The following is a 25,557-nucleotide window of genomic DNA, read 5'->3' on the forward strand; positions in this document are numbered from 1 at the left end:
TTTACATTTCCAAGTGACATTTCCCTGTTACAAAACATTTTGACCACAGCCTGTTCTGCTTGAGCTTTCCAAAACTGGCTTGCACCATTGCATTTTTATTTTATTTTAATTTTAATTTTTGATGATGTTTATATAGTTGATCAGGGTGGGAAAGATCAAGGGTTAGGGGAAAGTGGGTAAGACCATTGTTTCCAAAATTTCTTTTTCTTTTTCTTGTATCTGAGGGAAGGGAGGAGATAAGGGGAGAAGCTGCACCCAACCTTCCAACCACCTCAGCACCCGGGGATGGGGAACGGCAGCCTGATATCAACTTAGGGTATCCAATGTGGAGTATGTTCCTAGAGTTATGCTTACGTGGTTTTAATCGTTCTGAAATGCTGTCAGTCTCACAGATCCAAGAATGAGGAAATCCTTCCAATGTCCATTAGCTACCATAGTCAACCTTAAAGTCTCCATTTGACCATATATGTTGTTGTCATCACTTGGTTGAGGTAATTGTCCCTTTTTTTTTTCTGATCTCCCTCCTCTGCAATGGTACCTGATGTCCTCTGCAGACCCCAGTGCGCTGCCACATCCTCTGTATGTATCTGGGCCCGGCCATCCACTGCTCTATCTTTTCTGCTGAGAAGGGCGCCCTAGCTTCACCAGAACCCTCGCCCTTTCACAGACCCAACACCTACCAAGCAAGTGGGCCTGAGATATAAGCCAGGTGACCCAAGTCCCACTAGACCCCTACTTCTGGGGCTCACAGACCTAGCACCAACTGTGCAGGCAGATCTAAGGAGACCTGGGCCCCACTGGACATCCCACCCCCACACCCAGGCTCACAGAATCAGCACCCATCCACACACATATCTCCAGAAAAAAAATATGGAATAGGCTAGGCAACTATACTCACACACTAGTATGGTAAACACAGATTTGGCATTAACCAGGCCCAGGATACCCACCAGATATTAGTTGCTTTTCTCCCAGTAGTGTAACCTTGCCTAGGTACAATGCAACCTAGGTTGTTGCCCATAGCTGGGGACCATTGTGTTTTTAAAGCTGCTTGCCAACTTTTAAAAATTGGAAGACAACATGTAGAAACCAGAATCCTTTTGGAAGATCAGAATGTTTGACCTTATGCTTCTAGGTGGCAGCAGCTAAGAGGGCCTTAGAAGTGCCTTTTCCACATGAGCATGTACTTTGCTGGGCACCACTTCCCCAGCTCCTGCACACACCCACCTCCTAGGATTTTCCACTGAGGCTGTCCTTCATGCCACTTAAGCCCAGCCCGCTCCATTCATGTTGGCCACCTTGTTTGAACTCTCCCGATAGTTCAGAGATGGTGGTAAGAATCAGCAGGTCTTCTGGAAGCATCATTACTTTTCAAAAGCTACAAGTCAGGGAACATGATAAAAACGTGAGGACCCTCTGAGGACACATGGACAGGAGAAAGAAGTTGGGAGTCAAACCAACAAATCCTCTTTTGCCAGCTCCATGCTCCAGGAAAAGATAAGGCATGCCCTCCAATACAGTCAACATCCAACAGGAGAGGCCTTCGAGTCTGTCCTTTTCTAAGAGATTATGTCAGGACAGAATACATTGTGCAAAACTCAGAGACATGGCTTCTCAAAGAATCAACTATGCAAGAGTCTGTGATAAACCATGCAAGAGGACATGGCTTTTCAGGGAGGATTTGAGATTCACCATGATACACTAGGGTGAGGGTCCAGACATCCCCACCCACTCCGAAGACAGAGAATGGTGAAAATAAAAACAAAATTGGAGTCAGAGCAACCCAAGAGCTAAATTTATCAAATGCATTTCTCAAGGCAACCTCACAGGAGTTGGCCAGGCCTGTGGGGGTGGTTCCCTGTCACCGCCAGCTAATCCAGCCACGACCTTGCTTCTGTCAGCCTGGGAGAACAGCTGTTTGTTAAGAATTCTCATCTTCTGCTGCTACTGCCTTCCAAAAGGAACAAGTCGTCCTCCAAAGATGCGCTGTCAGCTGATTTTCCACATCGTCCTTCATAAATTTCTTCATTCTTGGCAATTATCTTCTGCCTGCAAAAAGGAAGGGAGTTTTACAGATTCAAGAGATAGAAAGGCATGTAAGGTGCTCATGACTTGCAGAGATTTTCTTGTTAAGATTTCTCTGAAAGGCAGAGTTCTGAGAGAGAATGGCAGAGAAAGAAATAGTTCTTCCCTCTGCTGGTCCACTCTCCAAATGGCCACAACATCCAGGGCTGGACCAGGCTGGATGCAGGAGCTGCAATGACAGGGACCCAAGCTTCCAGGCAGTCCTCTGCTGCTTTCCCAGGCACATCAGCAGGGAGCTGGGTGAAAAATGGAGCAGCCGGGACAGGAACCAGTGCTCTTATCACAGGCTATTGTCTGGCCCTCTATATCACAATGTCAACCCAAGACATTTTTAATTTCTGTGAGAGATGACATTCAGATGACGAAATTCCCACAGGAAAAAAAAATTTCCTTCTAAATCAATGCAGTGAAAAACCATAATTGTTAAATAATGAAGTTGATTTCCACAGGTACCAGATACTAGAAGCAATTGTATCAATAGGAAACCAGTGGGCCTGATGCGGTAGCCTAGCGGTTAAAGTCCTTGCCTTGAATGCACCGGGATCCTATATTGGAACTGGCTTTAATTCCGGCAGCCCCACTTCCCATCCAGCTCCCTGCTTGTGGCCTGGGAAAGCAGTCAAGGACGGCTCAAAGCTTTGGGCCCCTGAACCCCTGTGAGAGAGACCTGGAAGAAGCTTCTGGCTCCTGGCTTTGGATTGGCTCAGCTCCGGCTGTTGCAGCTGCTTGGGGAGTGAACCATCGGACGGAAGATCTTCCTCTCTGACCTTCCTCTGCCTGTGTATCTGCCTTTCCAATAAAAATAAATAAACCTTTACAAAAAAAAGTAGACCACTAACACTCACACCAAGTCCTCTGGGAGGAGACACAGTGAAAAGTCCCCAAGAGTCACAGCACTGAATCAACTCAGAAGCATGCAGATGTACTTTCTGAACCATTTTTACAGGAAAAATACAGACAGAGAAGTTTAGACACAGCCCAGCTCCACCTCAAAGACACCCTCTGGCACTCTGCGCAGCAGGCTCTGAGTGACTCTTCTGGCTCCCCACAGCACATCTGCATAACCTGTTCCCCACCCCATCTCCCTCCCACTCCTAAAGACTAGCCAGCTCCACATCCCTTCTCCTCGCCTGCCCCGCAGTCCACCCCCACCACGCACCCTCGGCTGCTGCATCAGGAAGGCGCACCTTAAATGAATGTTTTCCTCTGTTAGCAACTGGATGGTGTACTTGTACTTGTCTTCAGCTTCAGCAAGCTTGATCTGCAGTGTTTTCTCTAGGTGTCCCATGGCTGCTTTCTGAAAGATGTGTGCCCTTCAGCAGTGGTTCCCTCAGTCCCAGCCCCGCTCCAGCCAGGACCCACCTCCTTCTGGAGTTCCATCTGGGTGTTGCAGAGGTTCATGTTGAGTGACTCTAGAACAAGAGTTTGTGCGTGCAACTCTTCCTCTATGATCTGCATGAGAAGACAACATTTCAGGATGGGGTGCCACACTGGGGTCTACCTGTCCAGTTTCTTCTCCATGGCACCTGGACCAGAAGGTGAAGGAGCAACTGTGGCTACTCCTTCTCTGATACCGCGGAGAGCCAGGTGGTCACCCCACACTGTTAACGCCAACTCTGGACTAGTTCATTTATCTACACCTCATGGTCATTGTCTCAGGGCTGGGCCTTCAGAGCTCATGTGGACTGTTACAGTGCCAGCAACCGTTCATTCACTCAACAGGCCTTTATTAAATAGCTACTATGGATCCCAATGGCATGAGACTCTGGAAAAGGCAAAATTACAGACAGTGAAGGGATGATCAGTTGCTGGGATTGGGAGGGGTGAAATGGAAGGGGCAGAGGGAATTTTTAGCGCACAGTGACTATTCTGTAAGATTCTGGAGTGCTGGAGACAAGGCAGGACTTACTAAGCAAAAGTCATACAACACACAATACAAACACAAAGACCTACTGTCAGCTATGGATTTATGTTAATAATTATGCATTAACGCTAGCTCTTCCATCACAATTAATATGCTATCAAGGAAACTGCAGGTGGAGGTGTATGCAGGAATTGTTTTCTGATTAATTTTTTTTTACAAATCTTCAACTGCTCTTGGGCGGGCAGTGGGCATTCAGCTTAGTCAGTGGAGAGCCTCAATTTGAATCCCAGCTCCAGCTCTGGATTTCAAGCTCCTCCTAATGCAGATGCAAAGTTACATCTTTGGGTTCTTGCCACCCATGTGGGACACCTGAATGAAACTCCTGGTCCCTGGATTTGGCCTGGCCCAATCCTGGATGTTGTACACATCTGGGGAGTGAGTGAGTGGACAGAAGGTATCTCTCTCTCTTTCCCTCTCTCTCCTTTTTTCTTCTTATCAAACAAATAAAAAAATTTTTTAAGGAGGCTGAAGTGGAAAGAAGCAGCAGAGACCGCCTTAAAGAAAAAACAAAAAGGAAAGGGCATGGCATTTTGTAATTCAAGATCTTCTTGTGGTTAGAGCTTTACAAGCCATGCAAAACTTTCAGCATTCAAAGTGACCCAGTACACTGCTGAAATGGGCAACTCAAATCTAACTCTGAAAAGAAAGCACAGCATCTGTTTTACAGGCAGCCCTAAAATCCCCTTTTACTGGTTGATTGCAGAAAACCCTGTCTTATAACTTGCATTTTACTGGGAGTCTGTCCTTTTACTGATAGATTTGTAAAATGCCAACTCCACGGGCAAGGGCGAGAAAGCTTACCTCTTTGGTCTTTCTCAGTTCCTCTAGCTGCAAGGTGTCATTTTCATGCTGCTTCAAGAGGCCCTGTAAACCAAAGAGTTTCATGTCGAATAAGAAAATATGACTGAGAGAAGTAAGAATCGCAGAACAGGATGTGGGATTATGGTATGCACAAAACTTAGACACTGGCAATTTACACTGTGAATGACATCCTGTGCTGAAGTCAAATAATGAAAATATTATTTGTGTGCAACTTCATCACATTGGCAAATATTTAAAAGATTGGGTTTTCTTCTTCAAAATCTTTTCTTAAGTCGGGGTACAGATTCAATACTGTTACGAATTCGGTTCTCCCAAGACTTTTTTTTTTTTTTTTATAATTCAGTACAATACCAAAGCACAATGTCAGCAGACTTTCTTGATAAGTGTGTTTTAAAAATTTATATAGAAGTGCAATGGATGGAGAAAAGTCAGAATAATCTTGAAAAACAACAGCAAAATTAGATTATCTCTACTGCCTGACTTTAAGCTGCAGTACCTCAGGGCTGACAGTCGAATGGAGCAGAGTGGAATCTATGCCCCCACCCTCCTCAGTTCTTATCAAACTACTAATTATAACAAAGACACCAAGGCAACTCAGCAGAGAAAAGAAAGCGTCTTCCAAAAAAATCATTTGGGGACAACCAGATCTCCATATGGAACAAAAATGAGTCACGCCCTCTAACATAAGTCCATACGCAAAATTATTCAAAATAAATCATAAAAGTTAAGAATATAAAGCAATGGGGCTAGGGCTGTGGTATAGCAAGCTAAGCTGCGGTTTGCAGTCCTGATATCTCATTTGGGTGCTGGTTCCAGTCGTGGCTGCTTCACTTTTGATCCGGCTCTCTGCTAATACACCTGGGGAAACAGCAGATGATGGCCCAAGTGCTTGAGTCCCTGCAACTAGGTGGTAAACCTAAAAGGATCTCCTGGCTTTGATCTTGCCTAGCCTGGATGCTGCAGCCATTTGGGAAGTAAATCAGCAGATTAGCAATCTCTTTCTCTCTATCCTTGCCTTTTACATAAATAAGTAAATAACTATTTTTGAAAAATTTATTTATTTGAAAGGCAAAATTACAAAGACAAAGGCAGAGACAGAGATCTTCCATTTGTTGCTGTGCTCCCCAAAGGCGACAATGGCTGGAGTTGGACTGGTCTGAAGCCAAGAGTCAGGAGTTTCCTCTGGGTCTCCCACAAGCATGCAAGGGCCCAAGGATTTGGGCCATCTTCTGCTGCTTTCCCAGACCATTAGTGTGAGCCGGATCAGAAGCCAAACAGCTGGATCTCAAACAGGCACCCTTACTGGTTGTACATGGTGGCTTAACTAGCTACACTATAACAATGGCTCCATGTCTTTTTTTTTTCCTCTAAACTTCTGCACATAAAATGACATCATTAATAAACATGTAAGCCACAAGCTTGGAGACATTTGCAACACACCTGTTTGATAAAGGACTTGTGTCCTCAATGTATAAAATGCTCCTTCATATCAATAAGATAATTGTGGAGCTGGCATTTGTCATGATGTTTATGCTAGCACTTGGGACACTCAAATTCCCTAACAGAGTGCCTAAGTTTTACATCTCAGTTTTTTTTCTGTTTCTACTTTTCTCCTAACTTGTACCCTGGGAGGCAGCAGTTAATGGCTCAAGGACTTGAGTCCCTGGCACTAGTCAAGAGACCTGAACTGAGTTCCTACAAGTCTGACCTGGTCTAGTCTTGGCTGTTGTGGGCATTTGGAGAACGAACCAATAGATGGGAAATGTCTCTCTCTCATTGCCTCTCTTTCCAGTGGGTGTGGGGGGGGGGGCGGGGAGATAAACCCAATCTTTTCAACTGGTAAAGCCTGAACAGACACTACACAAAACAAGAAATATTTTGGTCCGTGAAAAATTTCCCGGCACAACTAGTCATCAGGAGGAGCAGAAGCATGATGCAATAGTCTTTCATAACCACTGGAATGGCCAGAATTAGAAAACTGACAACCTAATTATTGTGAATAGTGTGAAATAACCCAAATTCTTGGATACCTAGAGTAGGAAAGAGCTTGAGGATTTCTAATAGGATAGAAACTATACATAGCCTAGATTTCAGGGCATACCCAAGAGAAAATAAGAGTATTGGTCTGCAAAAATATTTTACGATGGTACTTATAGCAGCTCCCTTTTCTTTTGTAAAAATGAAAAAGAATATAACCCAAATCTCCAAAACTTGCATTTTTTAAAATTAGCATCACTGGGAAGGCAGCATGAGAGAGGAAAGGGAGGAATGCATGCAGTTTGAAGCCTGCCCTATGAGAGCAGCTGCTCCTTACCCAGACACCTGAGCCCTCTGGACCTCAGAAGCACCCCACACTGCAGCCCCATCCCCATTTCCTCACTAGCATTCTGCTCAGTAAAAGTAGTGAATATCATATATGGGTTTTCGTTAGCTAGTGACTTTTTCAAATGAGTCAATGTGTTTATTCAAGAGTTCTATGGTAGACAGGTATGGAAGGGCAGGAAGAAAAATAGAAAGAGAAAGCAAGAAAGAGAGTGTGATGCAAGCTCTAGATAAGGAGTTCACTTCCTGAATGCCTACAGTGACCAGCGCTGGGCCAGGGCTGAATCCAGGAGCTGGGATTCAATCCAGGTCTCCCACATGAGTGGCAGGAGTCCAGTGACTTCAGCCATCACCACTGGCACCAAGGTCTTCCTTAGCAGGAAGCAGAATCAAGGGCTGCAGCTTGGACTTCAACCCAGGCGCTCTGCTATGACACATGGGCATCTTTTGGCTATTCGTCCCTTCCCACTCCACTCTCTAATTGGTGGGTTTTAAATGAGCATGATAGTTGGAAATGGGTGCTTCCAATTGAAGTCGTGAAAAGCAGCTAAAATAGTATAGACATACTTTCCCTTTTGCATGAGAAGGGGACAAGAATACAAGAAAGTCTGCAGTCTAAAAAGGCAACACTTAGGACTGGCTCCTGGAATGGTGCTGGGTCCCACAGACGAGGTGTTTTGCTTTCTAGATGCTGGCCACAGTGATTACAGAGTTCTGCCTTGGGACACATCTATACCACTAAATCTTTTTGTGCCCTCTGAAAGCTCAGAGATCAGGTTGCTATTGCCTGTTTGCTTAGTAAACTTTCATACATTTGGTAGAATTTGGTCTGAGTTCAGCTTTCCTTTTAGCCTGATTCCAGCAGTAGGTTGGCAAGCAGCTCACCCTCACTTCCTGGAACTGGTAGGTAGCTACTCAGTTTGTTTTGCTCAGGTTCGCTTGCAACAATGCCCTTTCTCTTTAGCTATGGTCCAAGAGAAGGAGGAAGACAAGATTCAGAAACAAGATTTTGGTAAAACAGAGAATTGCAAGTTCTGCATGTTGAACATTCTGTTATTCCCATTAGTTAATTTGCATTCCTGTCACTCTGCAGTAAGACTGTCTCAACTGAAGGCCAACAATGCTGTCAGTCTACTTGCACATATCCAGGAAAGCTGGGTGGGAAGCAGCACCCAAAAAGACAAGGTCACCTAATTATAGAAGCCCTGGGGGAATTCACGGTATTACCTTGACCACTCAGCCAACTAGTGACACTGGGGGTTGAGTTACCTCCTTCTCTCGCATGAAATTCTCAAAGGCAGCCACATAGGATTCATATATCTTCTTCTTCTCTTCTTCTGACTCTAACTCAAACTTTTTGGTCATCTTGTGTTCTATGGAAGTGAGAGGAGAGCCTTTATTTGCAAAAGTACTGGGCAGAGCAGACCAGAGAGAAACCCAGAATAACTGAAGGGAAAGATGCTTCCAGTCGGGGTCAAAGTCAAGGGCCTCTCTGCCTGGAATTGGCCTTGGCACTCAACCTGTTGTTGCTTCAGGGTGAGATGAACCAAATGATTGTTCTCAGCTATGTCAGCCAGTTAGCCAATCAGCCACATGGATCTTACTGCCAATGCCTCTGGGTATTTTTTTGGCAGGGGGGTGGGATTATTTGGGATCCATTGCTTGTGATTTTGTCTATTTTATTAGCTCAAGTCACCTCTATGCTCTCAGACAGCCTTACCTGAAAATTCTTGGTTAACAGGGTTCTTTCTGTGAATTCCTGCTGGACTTAGCTTTGGGGCAGAGGGAGGCAGACATGGGAACCCTGGGCATGGAAATCAGCATGCAGAGCCCAGATGCCACCCAGAGGAAACACACATCCTTCAGAGTCTCAATTACGAGGGCGGATGGGGAGCGTCTGGGTGGGCAGAGAACAAGTGAGCACAGGTTGAGCCACATGGCAAGCAACTGAAGTCTGATCTCTCGAAACCCCGGGTTACATCCTGGACTTTGACAGCACAGGACACCTGTATATTTGTGGCTATCAGCCTGGGAGATGGCCTGGGTTGTACTGCACCAGGGTTCTTGCTAAAACCTCAGCCAGGCACAGCTTCCCATCCTGTTGCAGGTCTCCATGCCACCTTCTGGCAAGTCCAGGGTCCCCAGCAGAAGGTAGATTAACGGTCCAAGGTGGTAGCTATACTTAAAGGAGCCACTTATTAAAAGCCAACCATCTGTGAGCTGAATGGGGTTAGTGTACGAGACGGAATTGGTTTGTTGAGATCCCTGCCTCTTCCCAGCTAGTCCTCAAGTCCTTGGAGCAGCCTCCACCAACTCCTTTTTTTTTTTTTTTTTTTGTCTCTAGAGAAGCTAAGTGAGGGTGAGAGATGCATCTGTGGATTTCTTTGTAGGCTCCGTGCTGTGTGTCAGGCTTGGCAACACTAAATGTGGTTCCCTTGGGGAGCTGTAGAGGTTTTCAGCAGAATGGAGTGAAGGGTTACTCATTCCCCCATAAATGAATATTTCAAATGGCAAATCAAGACTATCTGGAATTTTGGGGTCACCTGAGTCCAGCCCCAATGCTTTGCCCTGCCTGAGTTTGGGCAAGTTTAGAATCAGTGAGTTTCAGAAAGTAGAACTTCAAAAAAGGACCTTACCCTAGCCACTTTGCATTCTTGAAAATTCAAGGAGCCTTCTATTTGGGAGTCCAACACTGCCCATGGCAAATCTAAGGCTGCCTTCTGCAAGTCAGGGCCAAGCTGAATGGCAGCTGTGTCGATGCAGGCATCATCAAAAAGCCAGAAGCTTCTGTACTCACTTTGCTGTAGCAGGATCTTCTCCCGCTCGATTTTCTCATCCTTCTCCCATTCGGCTTTCCGCTTCGACCACTTGTCTTCCATTTCATCATAAATGCTGTCCTGTGGAGGCAGAGAGGTGCCATGGGGAAGAGTCCTTAAGCTGGAGACCTGGGAGGCCCACATTCACACCACAGAGGCCCCTTGCTGCTCCAGCACCATGCCCCATACAGCTTGCCTCTCCTGCGGCCCTGCCTGAGGGGCTCCTCGGTGCTTGTCTGATGGGAAGGAATTCCCAGCCTAGCCCAGTCGAGAGACTGTCAGACCCTGAAGGTCAAGGGCAAACCACGTTCCAGTATTTTTCGGGTGGAAGTGACCTTTGTCGGAAGACAGGTAGAGAGGTCTCCATGTTGAGGAGTCACGTGCCAGCTCTTGCTGACCTACAAGTCTCTCCTGAGTAGCACAAGAAGAAAGCAGGAGAATAACTGGTAGTTATGTTTTACCTAGAACACAGTGGAGTCTTCCAGAAATTGCTCCCTCCCCTTCTTTTTGTGGGTGAGGTTAAATAAGCCCAACCTTATCCTAGGCCCGTTGGCTGATTCAGACTTCATGGGCAAGGAGTCCCAGGAAGTATGTTGGGGGTGAGTTAAGGGGAAAGGACTAGGTGGTTGGGGGGAAAGGGCTGGATGGGGTGGGAGCCTTGAATGCTGCTGGAAGACTCCAAGGAGCCTGTCCCTTCTCTCTTCCAGGTTACCAACAGGATTCACATCCAAGCTGGATATAAGCACTTATTTGAACTGTTTGTAGCCCTTTAGATGGGATTCTCTCTCAACATGTTAGCAACTGGTGAGCAATTCAGTGGCCATACAAATCTGTTTCTGTGGAGCATCTCAGATTGAAGCCAAGTACAAAGTGGATCTGGATCACAATCTTGATGCCTCTGAGGCTCTCCACTCCATGATATTGCCCCTTCCTGGGTCAGGAAATATCTTTTTGGGTTTTTGTTTTGTTTTGTTTTGTTTGGGTCTGGCACAGTGGCATAACAGGCTAGCAGAAATGATATCTCATATCGGCACCAGTTTGAGTCCTGGCTGCTCCACTTGTAATCCAGCTCCCTGCTTATGGCCTGGGAAAATAGCGGAGCATCCACTGGTTCACTTCCCAAATGGTTGCAATGACCGGAGCTCAACTGATCCAAAGTCAGGATCCAGGAGCTTCTTTTGGGTCTCCAACATGGGTGCAGAGACCCAACACCTTGGGTCATCCTCCACTGCTTTCCCAGGTCACAAACAGGGAACTGCATTGGAAGTAGAGAAGCCAGGACTAGAACCGGTGACCATATGAGTTGTGGAGGACTAGCCTGCTGTGCCACTATGCTGGTCTAGGGAATATCTGGAAAAATAAATTTTGGATACATGCTCAGCCTGAAATAGTGCATTATAGAATCTCAGAAGTGGTGCTCCTATTCTGCCTTCCATGGGGTGACCTTTGGAATGGAGGAGGATGGAGGAGTTTCCTTGAGATAATACTTTTTCTTTATTTTTGTAAATGTTGAGATTGTTAGTTTTTGCATTTCTGTTATTGTAAACAATGAGCAGCTATTATATTTCTTATTTTAAATATATTTTTTTCTGTGGGTCTCTTCAGGTTCTGGGTGTCTGACTTCTCATTCCTGGAGGTCTTCAAGTTCATGGTTCTCTCTGGGTTCAGTGAGTGCTGTTGAGCTACAAGGACGCAGGGAGTCTGGGGAATCTGAAGGTTCATCCCAAGGTTATCTGCTGGAATGCGCCTGGCTTCTCTCACACATCCTCCCAAGAGCTCCGGGTCTCACCTGATACATATGAAACATGTTCTTCAGATACTTATACTCCTTTCTCATCTCCTCTGGACAAATGAAAAACAACCAGGGAGTCGTGATTATTCCTTTGATATACACATGTTCAAATTCAAATGTAGCTCTCCTGCACACCTTCCTCACCCCAAACTCCTCCCCTGGGTAGAGAAAACTGAGTGGCCTGGAAATCCCCCTGGAAGTTTAGAATTGCAACTGCCTGCCTCCCACCCTATGCCCACTGATTTGGGTCCCAGGGGCACTGTATTTACGGGGTCTTCTCAAGTACAACTCTAACACAGTTTTAACAAGAATCCCAGGGGGCAAACCTACATCCATGGGGAAAAGAGCAACCAAGTCTTGATTCAGCCTCTGCTTCTTTTTCCATAACATTCCTTCAATTGCATGGGTTATGAAGGCAGACATATTCCCTTTGGAAAAGGGGCAAAATAAGATATATCGTCCTCAAGAAATTTAAGGCAAAGTGAAGGAAGAAGTTTAGGAAGTTTGCCATTTTCTGTGGACAACACTCTAGTAGCCAGCATTCCAAGGGATGACCATTCTTGCCCTTTCCAAGCTCAGATTCAATCATGAGGCAAATGGTCAGCAAACCTAGAAGTGGGGGTAAGCCATGCCATCATAGTGTGTCAGTGAGAACTGAATGAAACACCACCATCTTCCAAGTGAGTACAGTGGCTAATAAAACTTAAAATATGCTTTTAAAAGTGCCTCTCTGATCACACAGTAAAGAGCAGATTGGATATGGTCAGTGCTCAGATGGAGAGGTCAAAAGAACCTTGCTTTGGTCATCTGGGCAATGGGGGACACGGGTAGATAAGACAGTTCCTGTTCTCCACCTCACGCCTAGCCACTCTCTCCCTTTGAGCTTTTGAATGAAAGCCTGGCATGCTGGACCTGAACAGGGCCCTGGCCACAGGGGCTTTGAGGCCATGGGTGCAGCGGGCTGCCCCCGACCTGGCACCCTCCCCTGTCCTAACAGTACCTATCTTCTCCTGGGCAGCCGCCTTCTCCGCCTTCAGGGAGGCTTTGTAGTTGTTCTCCAGTTCGTTGACCTCCATCTTGTGGGCCTCTCTGAGCTCCCTGCAGGGTCACAACCATCCATGAAAAGAAGTCCCCAGGTGAGCAGGGCCTCCCCTACTGCCCGCATGCAGGCAGGGGACGGACCCTCGCTTCCTGAATCAGTCCCCTGCCACTTGCCCAGACAAGCCCGAGAGGACTCCCTTCTTAACTTCTATTGGCTCCTGTTCTAATCTCTACTTTTCTGTAATCAATTTTGTTAGCTTTCACAAAAGCATGGGAACATACGGTGTTTGTCCCTCTGTTGCCTCCCTTATAACACAGAATATAATGTAATCTAGTTCCATCCATGATGCTGCAAAAGATAGAATTTCATCCTTTGTACAGATGGATCATGGTTCATCTTACTCATCAATGGCTATCTTGTTTGAATCTATATCGTGGCTATTGTGAGTAGTGTAGACACGATATGACATGATGATTTCATTGCCATACGATGGACACATGGGAGTGGGACTTCCCAGGCCTGTGGCAGTCGTACTTTCAGTTTTGGAAAGCGGCCGTCCCTTTTTCCATAATGGCCGTCCTAGTTTATATTGTCACCAACGGTTGCCCCTCTTTGGACTCCTCACCAGCATGTGTTTCTGGTCTTTTTGATTATAGCCAAGCTGAGTGAAGTGATACTTCATTTAGGTTTTTATTTGCATTTCCTGAATAGTTGCTGATGTTGAACATGTTCATATTTCCAAGAGCCATTTGTATGTATTCTTTTGAGAAATGTCCAGATAGTTTGCTTGTTTTAAAATCACATTATTATTACTATGTGTTTAACTATTGAGTTACGTGAATTTCTTGAATATTCTGGCTGTTAACCTTCTGTCAAATGAATAGCATACTGATATTTTCTCACTATGTAGGCTGTCTTATCTCTCTGTTGATTGCTGTTGCTCAGAAAGTTCTTAGTTTGATAGAATTCAGTTTGGTCCTGTGTGTGTGTGTGTGTGTGTGTGTGTGTATCTGTGTGTGTGTCCTGTGCATTTAGAGTCTTATCCAAAAATATCTGCTTACACCAATGTCTTAAAGCATCCCCCCAATCCCCACCACACTTTCTTCCAGTGTTTACATAGTTTTGAATCTAACATTGAGGTCCTAAGTCCACTTTGTATTGTTTTCAATATGTGTGAGAAAGGGGGAGGTGGACTTTTCTTCTTCTGTGCCTTGGTATCCACTTTCCCCAGCACCATTTATGGAAGAGACTGTCCTGTATCCAGTGCATGTTCTTGGCATCTTTGTGGAAAATCAATTGTCTGTAAAATATGTGGATTAACTTCTGTTTGTTCTATTCTGTCCCATTGTGTCTGTTTCTATACCAGCAAAATGTTGTTTTTATTACCATAGATTTGTAACATACTTTGAAGTTAGGTGATGTGATGTTTTAAGCTTTATGTTTTTCTTTTTTCCCCCTCATGATTTCTTTGGCTGTTCTGGCTCTTTTTCAGGTTTCTTCTTTTGAGGGGGGAGGGGCTGTGTGTTTTTGTGGAATTATTAGGATGTTCTACATATAGGTTCATGTCATTTGAAAAGAGGATAATTTGATTCCCTCCTTTCCAGTTTTGATTCCTTTTTTCCCTATAGATTGCCTATTTTCTCTGGTTAAGATTTCCACTACTACGTGGAATAGTAGTAGTAAAAATGAACATCTTTGCTTTTGTTCCAGACCTTATATAGAACACATGGAACTTTTCCTCATCTACTGTGACATTGGTTGTAGCTCACCATACACAGTCTTTATCCTGTTATGTTCTTTGCAAACTTCCTTGTTGAGAATTTTATCATGAAGGGATACTGAGTTTTACAAAAAGCTTTTCATGCATCCACTTATCTAATCATATGGCCATTGTTCATTCTTTTGAAGTGATGTATCACTGATTTACATATATTGAACCATCCTTGCATCCCCAAGATAAACGCCATTTGATCAAGATGTGTCCTCAGGTGCCATCACTTGGTATGTAAATATTTTGTTGAAGACTTCTACTTCTGTGGTCATCCAGGGATGGTCTATAGTTTTATGACTTTTTGTTGTTGTTGTTATTGTGTCCTTGTCTGATTTTGGTATCTGAACAATTCCAGGCCTCATACACTAGAAGGGGTGGGGTTCTGTCCCATTCAATCTCTTGAAACGGTTTAAGAAAAAATGGTATAAGTTCATCTTTAGACATTTGGTAGAATTCAGCAAAGAGGCCATCAGGTCCTGGCTTTGCTTTGCTGGAAGACTTTTTTTTTAAAAAAACTTATTCAATCTCACAGCTTGTGTTTCTCTGTAAAGACGACCTATGTTTTCATGGTTCAATTTCTGTAGGTGAAATATATATTCATAAATTGATCTATTTCCTCTAAGTTTTCCAATTTGTTGGCATCAAGTTGTTCATAATAATCCCTACTTAGGATCTTTTTTGTGGTCTCCTTTATCCTTTCATTTAATTGGATCTCTTTCTCTCTCTGTTGTTGTCCTAGATAATGGTTTATTTGCATTGTTCATTTTTCAAAAAAGCAACTCTTTAGTTAGTTGATGTTCTACACCTAAACAAATCTTTTTTTTCAGGGGCAGGTGTTTTGGAATGAAGAGGTGGTGGAAGATCTCTCCCTGTCTTTCTATCTCTGTCTGTCTCTCTGTCTTTAACTCTACCTTTCAAATAGTAAATATCTTACTCCCTCCCCCAAAAGCTCCCTTTTCCAATTATTTTTGCTCTGATTTTTATTATAGTTTTTATTCTATTAATTTGAAGTTTTTTTTGTTCCTGCTTTTCTAGTTCTTCCAAGTGCATTGTTAGGCCATTTATTCAAACTTTCTCTTTTAAATGTAGGCACCTACTTCTTAAGTTTCCTTCTTAGTGCTCCTCTTGCTTTTCCTTTTGAGGCTTTATTAATCTGCATTGTTTAATGTAATTTTTTTCATTTATATTGTATAAATTTTTTTTCTAATTTTAAAAGTTTTCTTCATGGGCCCATTGGTAATGCAGAGGCATGTTATTTAGTTTCCTTGTATATATGTAGCTTCCAAAGTTGCATTTATTGTTGGTCAGGGAAGAATGTGAAACTATTTAAATTTTTTTTGTTTGTACTTTTGAGGCTTGTTTTTGTGGCCTAACACATGGTTTGTCTTGGAAAATGTTCTATATGCTGATGAGAAGAATATAACTTCTGCAGCTGTTGGATTAAATGTTCTGTAAATATCTTTTAGGCTCATTTGGACTATATACTCTAGTATAATTATAGGTCTATAGTACAGCACATTTTAAAGTTCATGTTTCTTTGTAGATTTGGGGGAAAGGATCTGGATATTCCTGGTGAAGTAAAGTTATCATTTGTTATTGTATTGGAGTCTACATTCTATTGCATTGGAGTTTTTTTCTTTAGAAAAAATAATGTTTGTTGATATTATTGGCTGCTCTAACCATGCGTGTATGTAGGAGGCCACTTCAAAAAAAATTTGGGGGGGCCTGGCATGGTGGTCTATTGGCTAAAATCCTCACCTTGAATGCACCGGGATTCCATATAGGCGCCAGTTCGAATCCTGGCAGCCCTGCTTCCCATCCAGCTCCTTGACTGTGGCCTGGGAAAGCAGTCGAGGATGGCCTAGGGCCTTGGGACCCTGCATCCATGTGGGAGACCTGGAAGAAGCTTCTGGCTCCTGGTTTCAGATTGGCTCAGCACTAGCCATTGTGGTCACTTGGGGAGTGAACCATCGAATGGAAGATCTTCCTCTCTGTCTCTCCTCCTCCCTGTGTATCTGACTTTGCAATAAAAATGGATACGTGTTTTAAAAAAATGTTTTGGGAAATAGAATTTAAAAAGATAAGTATGTTTTTAAGTCTATACATGAAGGGGTCTTCTAAAAGTTTATGGGGATACAGGAAGGAAAAAAGAGAATGTTGAAACAATAGTCTTACCCAATTTTCTGTAGCTCTTAACCCTTTGTTCCCTAATCAACTATGTAAAGATTATTAAAAAATAAAAATAATAAAAAATTAAGAGTCTATGGGAAATGAATATAATGAAAAACTATGCACACATTTCAAATTTTTTGCATAAAATAAACTTATCTTTTAATTCAACTGTGCATTAGCTTTTTGATGCATTGTCATATATCGTCCTTCTCTCTGTGAGCCGGCAAGATTTCTGCTGAGAATTCACCTGGTATTTCTTATCTCTTGCTGCTCTCAATACTATTCCTTGTGTTTGATTTTGGATAGCTTATTTTGTATCTGTGTATTCCTCTTTGGGTTGAATTGCTGAGTTTTATTGCATTTTGTTGTCAGGGAATAATGAAAATGCTAATAAATTTCAGTTTTTCTGTAAAACTAAACGTACTCTTAAAATACAGTTAGTATAGATCTCAGTGCATGAATACATGGCTATTTCTCATCTAGAAGCTCTGTTCCTCTGAGGTTTCTGCTGTGGTTGTGGTGCCCAGGAGGTTTGAAGGTATATCTCCTGTACAGACGATATGCATCATTTTAATGCCTCCTTAATTCCCATTGCCCTTGACCCTTCCAGGCCTTCCTCCTATATTCTTCAGTCCCTGACTTAACCAGTGGAAGTAAAGGTAAGAGAAAGGAAAAGACAACGGGAAGGAAAGGGGGTTGTAGGGGAGGCTGAGATGAGAGTCTTGGTTGTTGTCACAGAGAAGTCTCACAGAAAACAAAAATTGGTTCGTCTCAGCAACTGAGAGAACAAAACACACAGGGAAATTATTATTACTGAAAAGAATTAGAATAACTTTTTAAAAAGCCACAGGAAGGCCTTTGCTTCATTGTCGTATCCTCAGCTCAAGCCACCTGCTCCCAACGACTCATGAATCATTCATGTCCACCTTTGAACCCTGACTCCATTTGGCACTGAGGTCCCAGGGCGGTGGAATCCTGCACAGGTGACAGGAGCTGGAGGGCCTTTAGCTCATGCCAGAAAGCGCACCTGTTCTTGTTCTGGAAGTCCTGTTCCATCTCAGCAAAGCGCAGTTCCATTTCATTAGCAAGCTATAAATGAGAGCAGCATTAACATCCAAGGATTGAGAACCCCAGCCCCACTCTGGTTTGCATCTTCTAAAGAGCCCTTCCCTTCTTAGGGACGCTTCTCCCTCCCCCATGCTGCTCCTGTTAGTGTGCACAGCAACAAAGAGCATAGCATGTTGCCTTGCTCCATGTGCTTCAGTATCTGAATTATAAACTGCAGCAGTTTATAATGTTGCTGCTTGAACATCACCTCTTTCACAAACTGTTTGTGGGTGGCCTGGTCTTCTCTGCTAGATTGTCCTCTATAAGATCATGGCCCAGGGCCTGAGTTGTGGTGTAGTAGGTTAAGCAGACATCTACAACACCAGTGTTCCATTTGGGTGCTGCTTCTAATCCTGAATCCCAGTCCAGCTCACTGTGAATGTGCCTGGGAAAGCAGAGGATGATGGCCTAAGTACCTGGGCCTCTGCATCCACATGGGAGACCCGGAAGAAATTCCTGGCTCCTGCCTTCAGCCTGGTCTAGCCCTGGCCATTGTGGCCATTTGGGAAATGAACCAGTGGATGGAAGAAAAATCTCTCTGTGTGTCTCCCCCACTTCTCCTACTCTCTCTGTAACGCTGCCTTTCGATTAAACAAAACAAGTCATTAAAAATAAGTAAGATCATGTTTCTGGATTCTTAGCTATGTAATTAAATGGATCATTTTTTGAGAAAAGGGCTTGACCCAGAAGAGACAGAAGTTACTATGATGAAACAGATAGCTAAACAGAAAACATCACTTGCACAGTCTGGAATCACTTGCACACAAGGAATGTGAAAGGGCATTTGCAGATCCTGCAGGACAGAACCCAGCAGCTTTCACAGGAACAGAGAGTGGGCACCTGAGGTTTTCAAGAATCTTCGGGGGGGGGGGCAACATGGCTGTGCTGATGTCATTAGCAAGAGCCTCACAAGCTTTAGAGCTGAATTCCCAACAAAAGCCAGCTGAGGAACCCTGGTGCCCCTTCATGCAAAGAAGATAGTGTCACTTCACACACAGGAGACACCTAGGGCACTGGAACTGAATGAGTTCCTGCAACAGCTGAGTTCTGGAACACCTGAGTTCCTGCAATTATGGATGAGAATAGAATCAGAGAAATACTACCAAGGAACTTGACTCTGCCTTCGGAGACCTAACGTCTACATGATGCGGCTCGTACAGTAAAGTGCTGACGTGAGTCTTGCTCTACCCACAAGGGTGTGGCCTAAGGCCAGGATCACTTACCAACTTCTGGGCGCACTGGTGGTCTCTATTCATTTGTTCTATTATTGCTGTCAACTCTGAGATCTGCTCTTCTAGGTCATGAATGATGTTAGTCCTGTAGGGCAAGTCACCCAGTCATCCATCGTGCTTTACCGTTCCAGCTCCTGAGTGTTTCCAATTTCTGTGTTTGTGAAAAGTCCTTGGGTACGTGGTGACCTTGGAAGATAGTCCTCATGAGAGGGCTGTTAGAAAACCGGAGCTAGCGTCTCGCTGCCCCTTCTCTGCTTCCTAGCTCACCGTGGACACTTCTGTATGCCTGGGCTCCTCCACCTGCCTTGGAGCCTGGGCAAAGCCTGCATCAGCTCACTGGACTTCCAGCCTCCCAAACTGGAGCTAAGTAACCATCTATTTACTTCATAAGTAGCACATCTGGGGGCATTTGGTGACCTGAAAGAAACCTAATCGACTCCTTTTCTTCCTGCAGATGGTCATGGATGAGCAGAGAGGCAGGCAGCAGCTGATCCAGGAAACAGAGACTGGGGTGTTGCTCCTTTGGGCCAGGTCAGGTGAGAGAGGCTGAATTCACTCAACATGTGGGTTCTTTAGTCTGACCTCCAACCCGAGACCCTTCTCATGGGTACTCCTTGAAAGAGTTTGGTTGAACCCTTCCTCTACACTGCAGGGTCTGTTGGTTATTATTATTACTGTTATTCTTTGCTATTGGTGTGTTTTCTATTGTTACTGCTGGTCTTTTCAAGCTCTGTCTTGGAGAAGTAATTCTCACAGTAAGCTGAAACTTAAATAATTGCAAAGCCATTCCCACTCAACAGGGAGGATACAAGATGTCTGAACTTGGATGGAATAGTGGGGAAAAAGAAAATATGAATGGGAGCTCTGGAAGGTAGAAGGTGAAGGCATGAAGAAGGTGAAGGTGAAGGCTCAAATTGCATCAGAGCATTAAAAGTGGGCGGGGCCTGCCAGACAGGATGGTTCTGTTTGCTGGGAGTGAGTCTACCAGAATCTTCTATACTGCATCTCCCAAAGGCAAGACTGGGTGGTATTTTTGGACATTTAAAATAAGAATGAGATGTGTACTGAAGCCTGCTGGAAAATCAGATTTTTACTCTTATTATTGCATATGCCAAATTCAAATTTTTTTCAAGTGAGTTTTTCATCTGTTTGGCACCCCCATGAATTACCCCCTTGCTATGGTATCCATCCTCCCAGGGATTTTCCACATCAGGTGCCTGACTCCATCTTCCTGTTCTTAGGGGTCTGCTCACCAACAGGCTCAGAGCAGAGTGGGGTAAGGGTACAGGGACAGGGGCAGCAGGAAGGGGAATTGGCAGCACCTTGCCAGCCGGGGCCTGTGCCCTGTGTGGATGTCAGAGGCTGGCCCTCAAGCCCAAGCAGGGACAGGCAGGTTCAGCTCCAAGGGGCTGGGTGCTGCTCCAACGGTGTTACCTGGAAAACCCGGCTTTGTCCATAACCTCTGAATCCAAGGGCTTTTTCCTACCGAACATCTCGTCGCCCAAGGTGACAGATATCTGCTCACGATTCCGAATGAGCTGATAGCCAGGTGACACGTTGATCACTTCCTGGGCATCACGGGGAAGAGGAGATATAATTGCAGACCTGGCATGTTGAGATCTTGTCAAGCCTCCTATTGCCTTAACTCAAGGACAGAAGAACAGACAGGATGGCAATGTTCTTCCAGTTTCCTCATTTCCCTAGGGCGCCAATCCCAATATCCGCTGGCCGCTGGCTATCCCTAGATATCTCTCAAGCTCAATGCTGCCATACTAAACCATCATCGTCCTGGCCTGCATTCTGCCCTTGCTCCTCCTTCCTGTTCTCCGGAGTGGACAGAGCCAAGAGGCAGCTGGGCACTGTAGGCTGCTAGCGCTGTGGGACCGCCCAGACCCGTGCTGAACCTTGGTTCTGTTAGTCCACACCTCTACGCCTCTGCATATTTTTTCTTTCTTTTTTTTTCAAAGATTTGTTTTATTTTTATTGAAGAGGCAGATTTACAGAGAGAGAGAGAGAGACATAAAGATTTTTTCCCTGGTGATTTACTCCCCAGATGGCCACAATGACCAGAGCTATGGTAATTCAAAGCCAGGAGCCAGGAGCCTTTTCTCCCAGGCAGGTGCAGAGTCCCAAAGCCTTGGGCCATCCTCTACTGTTTTCCCAGGCCACAAGCAGGGAGCTGGACGTGAAGTGGGGCAGCTGGTTGATAAACCGGTGCCCATATGGAATGCTAGTGCATTCAAGGTTGAGCTATTGTGCCAGGCCACTTTGCTTCTGTTTTCTTATTTAAAAAGGTGGGTAATAGGGCTGGGCATTGGGCCTAGATGTGATAACACAATTTGGGACATTTGCATTCCCTATGGAAATGTCTGGGTTTGAGTCCTGGCTCTGCTTCAGATTCTAGCTTCCTATTGCTGCATACCACAGGAGGCAGCAGGTGCCGGCTCAAGGATAGGTTCCTGCCGTCCACTTGAGAGCTCCAGATCCAGTTCCTGGCTCCTGCCTTTCCTGGAGGCACTTGGGGAGAGTGAGCCAGAAGACAGGAATGATCTACTTCTCATTGTTATTCAAAAACATAATTTTTAAAATAGAAAGGCAATGGGTTAAGAACTCCTGCTTAAAAGGATTCTGTAAGGAACAAACTGAAGTAGCATGATAAAAATGGCTTGCAGATTTGCAATCTATATCTATATATCGATATCTATATCATCTATATCTATACATCTACATCTATATCTATTTCTGTATCTATATCTATAGGTTCTTCATCCTCCCACGTAGATGCGAGTCAGCCACATGGGCCGTCATCCAGCTTCAAGCTCTTGTTGTGCCTTCCCACTCAGCCTCCCTGCCATCAGCCTGGCTTCCCCAGCATCCATTGTCCTTTCTACCTTGAGGGCAATTATTTTTTTTTTCCCTTGGCTTTGACACTTGATGTTAGCCAAAAGGCCAAGAAGTGGTTTCCCTGGCTTTTAAAGGACTGGAAGAATTTGTCAAAAGGAGAAACATGGGTTAAAAATTCTAAATATAAATATAAATATAAATATAAATATAAATATAAATATAAATATAAATATATATTCAAAGTACCCATAATATCCCACCAGAGGGCACCACTCAGCAACTGCAAATCATGCAGGTTAGTTGGGTCTGGCTGATAGGGGCTCCTGGACATCACAAGGAGTGGGCCACACTCCAGTGGGGGTCAGGATTCTTCTGGACTTAGCCGCCTTGTTTCTCAGCACTTCCTTGTCCCTGGCTCCTCAAGAACCCCTGATGGGTCCCTCTGCCTGCACCTGCGGCTTTCCCAGGATGGTTGAGGGATTCCTGTAATTTAATATGGGCTGTGATGTGACTGGAACTAGATGCTACAGGGGTACTCTCTTTGCTGCTCCCACCCCCATAAGGCAGTAGAGGGTGGCAATAAAGTGCTCACTCTGGGACTGGGCATTTAGCTGCTTATGAGAGTGCCTGGGTTCAGTCCCAGCTCTAGCTCCTGACTCCTGCTTTCTGCTTAATGCAGCTCCCAGGGAGCAGCAAGCATGGTTCAGGTAACCAGGTCCTTGTGGGGATCCAGTCTGTACTCCCAGCTCCTGACTGACTGACTGCCTGGACCTGGCTGCAGATGGCTGCTGCTGCCATCTGGGGAGTGAGCCAGCAGGTGGGAGTCTCTGTTCTCTCTTTCCATATACAAATATATAGTATAGTATAGATACAGATGCCTCTCTATATATCAATATCAGCATATATATATATCTATAGACACACACATATAATTGTTTAGATGTTTTAGTTTTGTCATTCACCAGCTTTGAGTTATGTACAATCCTAACAACCCCCTACCCCCAGGATCTCTCTGAAGACCCAATGAGGTGTCTGCCAAAGGCACGGCTTGCTAGTGCTCACAGCTCCGAGTGGCCGCCCCATTTCCCTCTCCTGTGTGTACTCACGTAAGGTTTACTGCTGTCCTCTTGCTTTCCTAACGGGATTTTCAATCTGCAAGACACAGATGTTTTCAGGGAACACCGAGGAGCACCGAGGGGTTGCCCTACCCTCCTCCTGTCATCGGCTGACCTCTGCTCTCTGGGCTCTGCCCACCTGACCTCCTGCAGATGCCCCTGACTCAGGGTCCTGACGACCCCACACGTGACCGCTTATGAAAAGCTCTTGGTCAGAGAGCGAGAGAGTTCTCCTTACAGGGCTAGGACCCCTACACAGCCCCCTGCACAAGGCTCTGCGCGTCAGGTGGCACCTGCTACACACACGTGTATACACATGTTCATATGCTCATGGTGTGTAGCCTTCACTGGAGAGTGAAAACAGCTTATATAAAGAAACTGACAATGAAACAAATTATACATGTCTCACTTCAAATCTCTATGTAGGTTCCATGCAAATGAATGTCACATCTTTGTATGCATAAGTGTACATATAAAATGAACCATATACATTAAAAGTAAGAAGAAAGTTACAGTCGCCCCTCAGTATCCATGGGAAATTGTTTCCAGGACGCCCCCATGAATACCAAAATTCACAGATACTCGATTCCCTGTATCAAATGGCATAGCATTTGCAAACAGATTACCTAGACCATGTCTTCTCTAAACACTGTGTGAATAGTTGTACTGTTCAGGAAAAACTGACAAGAAGAAAATGCAACATGTTTAGTACAGACACAATTGTCTTTTAAATATATTTTCCATCCTTGGTTGGTTGGACCCATGACCATGCAGCCCACAGTACTGTGTGTATGTGTCTTTATGACACACAGCTAGGCAAGATTATAACAGACTGCCAAGGGCTCATTTGTGGTAGTTTTTAAACTGTGGGTGCCAAGAAACCACAGAATCTATGCATTGAACCTGGGGTTAAGGGAAAATTCACAATGGGTTTGGACAAGTCTCTGACATCTCTGGTAGCAAGTATTCCAAGACAGGCAACTTTGTGAAGTTCAAGGTGGGAGATGATTTTATTCAAATGTCTCAAACCATTCCTACTCCAACTGGCCATGAAAATACTCACTTTGAGTTGACAATAGGTTTTGTAGCTGGTTGGGGTTGGACATAATTTTGATCTTTTGAAGCTGGCAGAAGAGGAACTAGCCTGAAAAATGAAAAATAAATAACTGGAAGGAGTCAACTGGACATTCATCAACCTGTTTTAACACTCATGGATTAACTACATCTCCACAACGACCTGATTCTGGACTACATGTAGAATCTTGAAGATACGAGATCTTTGATGCCCGGGCACCTGCTTGCCATCCTGGGGTGTCTCCAGGCTAGCGGCAGTTTCCAATGCTCTTGTCTCATGTGAAGGAGGCAGTCACCATCTAGGCTGACTCCTTGGAAACTGCACTTACCCTGATGGGCCAAAGTAGAGACTGTCTAATTAAAAAACAAAAATCACGCAACCCAGACAGGACCAGTGAGATCAATGGACAGCCAATAGTGCCACAGGGCAAGCTGGGTCAAGCTAGGCTCTTGGTATCACTTCAGCTTTTACTGCCACGCATACTATTTTTAAAGATCTTGAGAAAGAAAGTTGAGCATGAAAACCAAAGCCCAAGGCTCATCCAATCTCAGATAATCCTTACTTGGTCTTTGCTGCAGCAGTCTGGCTTGGTGGATGAGGGGTCTTTATTAATTTTCTCGGTCCCAGGTTCCAGGGATCCCAGCAGGTGCAATAGATGAGAGGGTTGGGGTACATGGTCCCAGGTCAGTCACGGGCAGTGTTGGTGGCTAGCTCAGGGAGCGATTGCTGAAGTGGGCAAGAAACAGTAGAGTTAAACCATTTAGAATCAAAGCAAACAAACGGTCAACTTGGGGAAGGCCAGCAAGGACCAAGAAAACAATAGTGGATCCCAGGAATGACCGGTCCAGTGTAGCAGCTGGACAACATTCCAGATAGTTCATCCATAAAGTCCATGTGAAATGCTTACTGTGAAAAACCTTTGCATGGATTTCAAATTATTTTTTCCCCTCAAATAAACTTATTCCACATGTCAGCATTTCTTATTAGAACATTATCAGCTCTTGCTACTCAGTGGATGGGACAAAGTTAAATCTTTCTCTAACAGAGCACTTACTGTGGGCCAGGTACGCAATAAGTACTCAAAGATTGCTGTCACAGTCTTACACTTGGGCAAAGTCAGAGAAGAAACAAGTTGCAGGTTTAGAAGCAAATCTAAGTGCCCGGACTCCCAAAGCCCCGCCCTGCTATCAGGCTACGGTGGCTCTTAACGACATGAAGAGAAATCCTCACAGTGAATCCTTCATGGAACTTTCTGGAAAATTAGCTCTGTTCCTCAAACAACAGCACAAGCGAATTTCACAGGTCCTCATTCCTGGTCACCTTCTGAATTAGAGGGGAGATTCCTTTGTGATTCCACACAAACCAAACCCCTCGAGGAGGATCTGCAAAAGCAGGGATCAGAGAAACATGAGCGTGTGGTCCTGTATGTTGCTTTTCC

The 25,557-nt window shown here is 44.7% G+C and overlaps 2 protein-coding genes across 3 annotated transcripts in view; both read right to left on the bottom strand.

Annotated features, from left to right (window-relative positions):
- Window positions 1-1,801: 1,801 nt before the first annotated feature.
- Window positions 1,802-24,794, bottom strand: LOC121159403 (flagellum-associated coiled-coil domain-containing protein 1-like). 2 transcript variants are annotated; one of them, XM_040984441.1, is made up of 14 exons: window positions 24,682-24,794; window positions 24,108-24,188; window positions 23,036-23,081; window positions 20,520-20,653; window positions 19,077-19,170; window positions 17,774-17,835; window positions 12,762-12,859; window positions 11,759-11,811; window positions 9,951-10,050; window positions 8,423-8,526; window positions 4,811-4,873; window positions 3,448-3,537; window positions 3,273-3,382; window positions 1,802-2,049 (listed from the first exon to the last, which is right to left on the bottom strand). In XM_040984441.1, the coding sequence occupies exons 1-14, from the start codon at window positions 24,792-24,794 to the stop codon at window positions 1,932-1,934; spliced, it is 1,266 nt and encodes a 421-aa protein (XP_040840375.1). In that variant the 3' UTR covers window positions 1,802-1,931. The 2 variants fall into 2 exon arrangements, with proteins under 2 accessions (XP_040840375.1, XP_040840376.1); XM_040984442.1 differs by lacking the exon at window positions 23,036-23,081 and having other exon boundaries at window positions 20,520-20,649; window positions 24,682-24,770.
- The window catches only part of LOC121159401 (trafficking kinesin-binding protein 2), a 64,719-nt gene continuing 63,950 nt past the window's right edge, over window positions 24,789-25,557 (bottom strand). The window contains exon 17 of the mRNA XM_040984435.1: window positions 24,789-24,845. Coding sequence (XP_040840369.1) covers window positions 24,804-24,845 — 42 coding nt within the window. The 3' untranslated portion in view covers window positions 24,789-24,803. The remainder of the gene's footprint in view (window positions 24,846-25,557) is intronic.

Source organism: Ochotona curzoniae, unplaced genomic scaffold, assembly GCF_017591425.1.
Source record: "Ochotona curzoniae isolate NIBS_2020 unplaced genomic scaffold, NIBS_Ocur_1.0 contig_4148, whole genome shotgun sequence".
NCBI classification, from domain to species: Eukaryota; Metazoa; Chordata; class Mammalia; order Lagomorpha; family Ochotonidae; genus Ochotona; species Ochotona curzoniae.

What these genes read in the sequence shown, in the direction of transcription:
- LOC121159403 (XM_040984441.1), bottom strand. Translation starts at nt 24,794, where the DNA reads ATGTACCCCAACCCTCTCATCTATTGCACCTGCTGGGATCCCTGGAAC. An exon ending in ACATGTTTCATATGTATCAG is followed by an intron (nt 10,051 to 11,758) that starts GTGAGACCCGGA and finishes CTGCCTCCACAG; the next exon opens with GACAGCATTTATGATGAAAT. An exon ending in AACTGAGAAAGACCAAAGAG is followed by an intron (nt 3,538 to 4,810) that starts GTAAGCTTTCTC and finishes CTTCTCATGCAG; the next exon opens with ATCATAGAGGAAGAGTTGCA.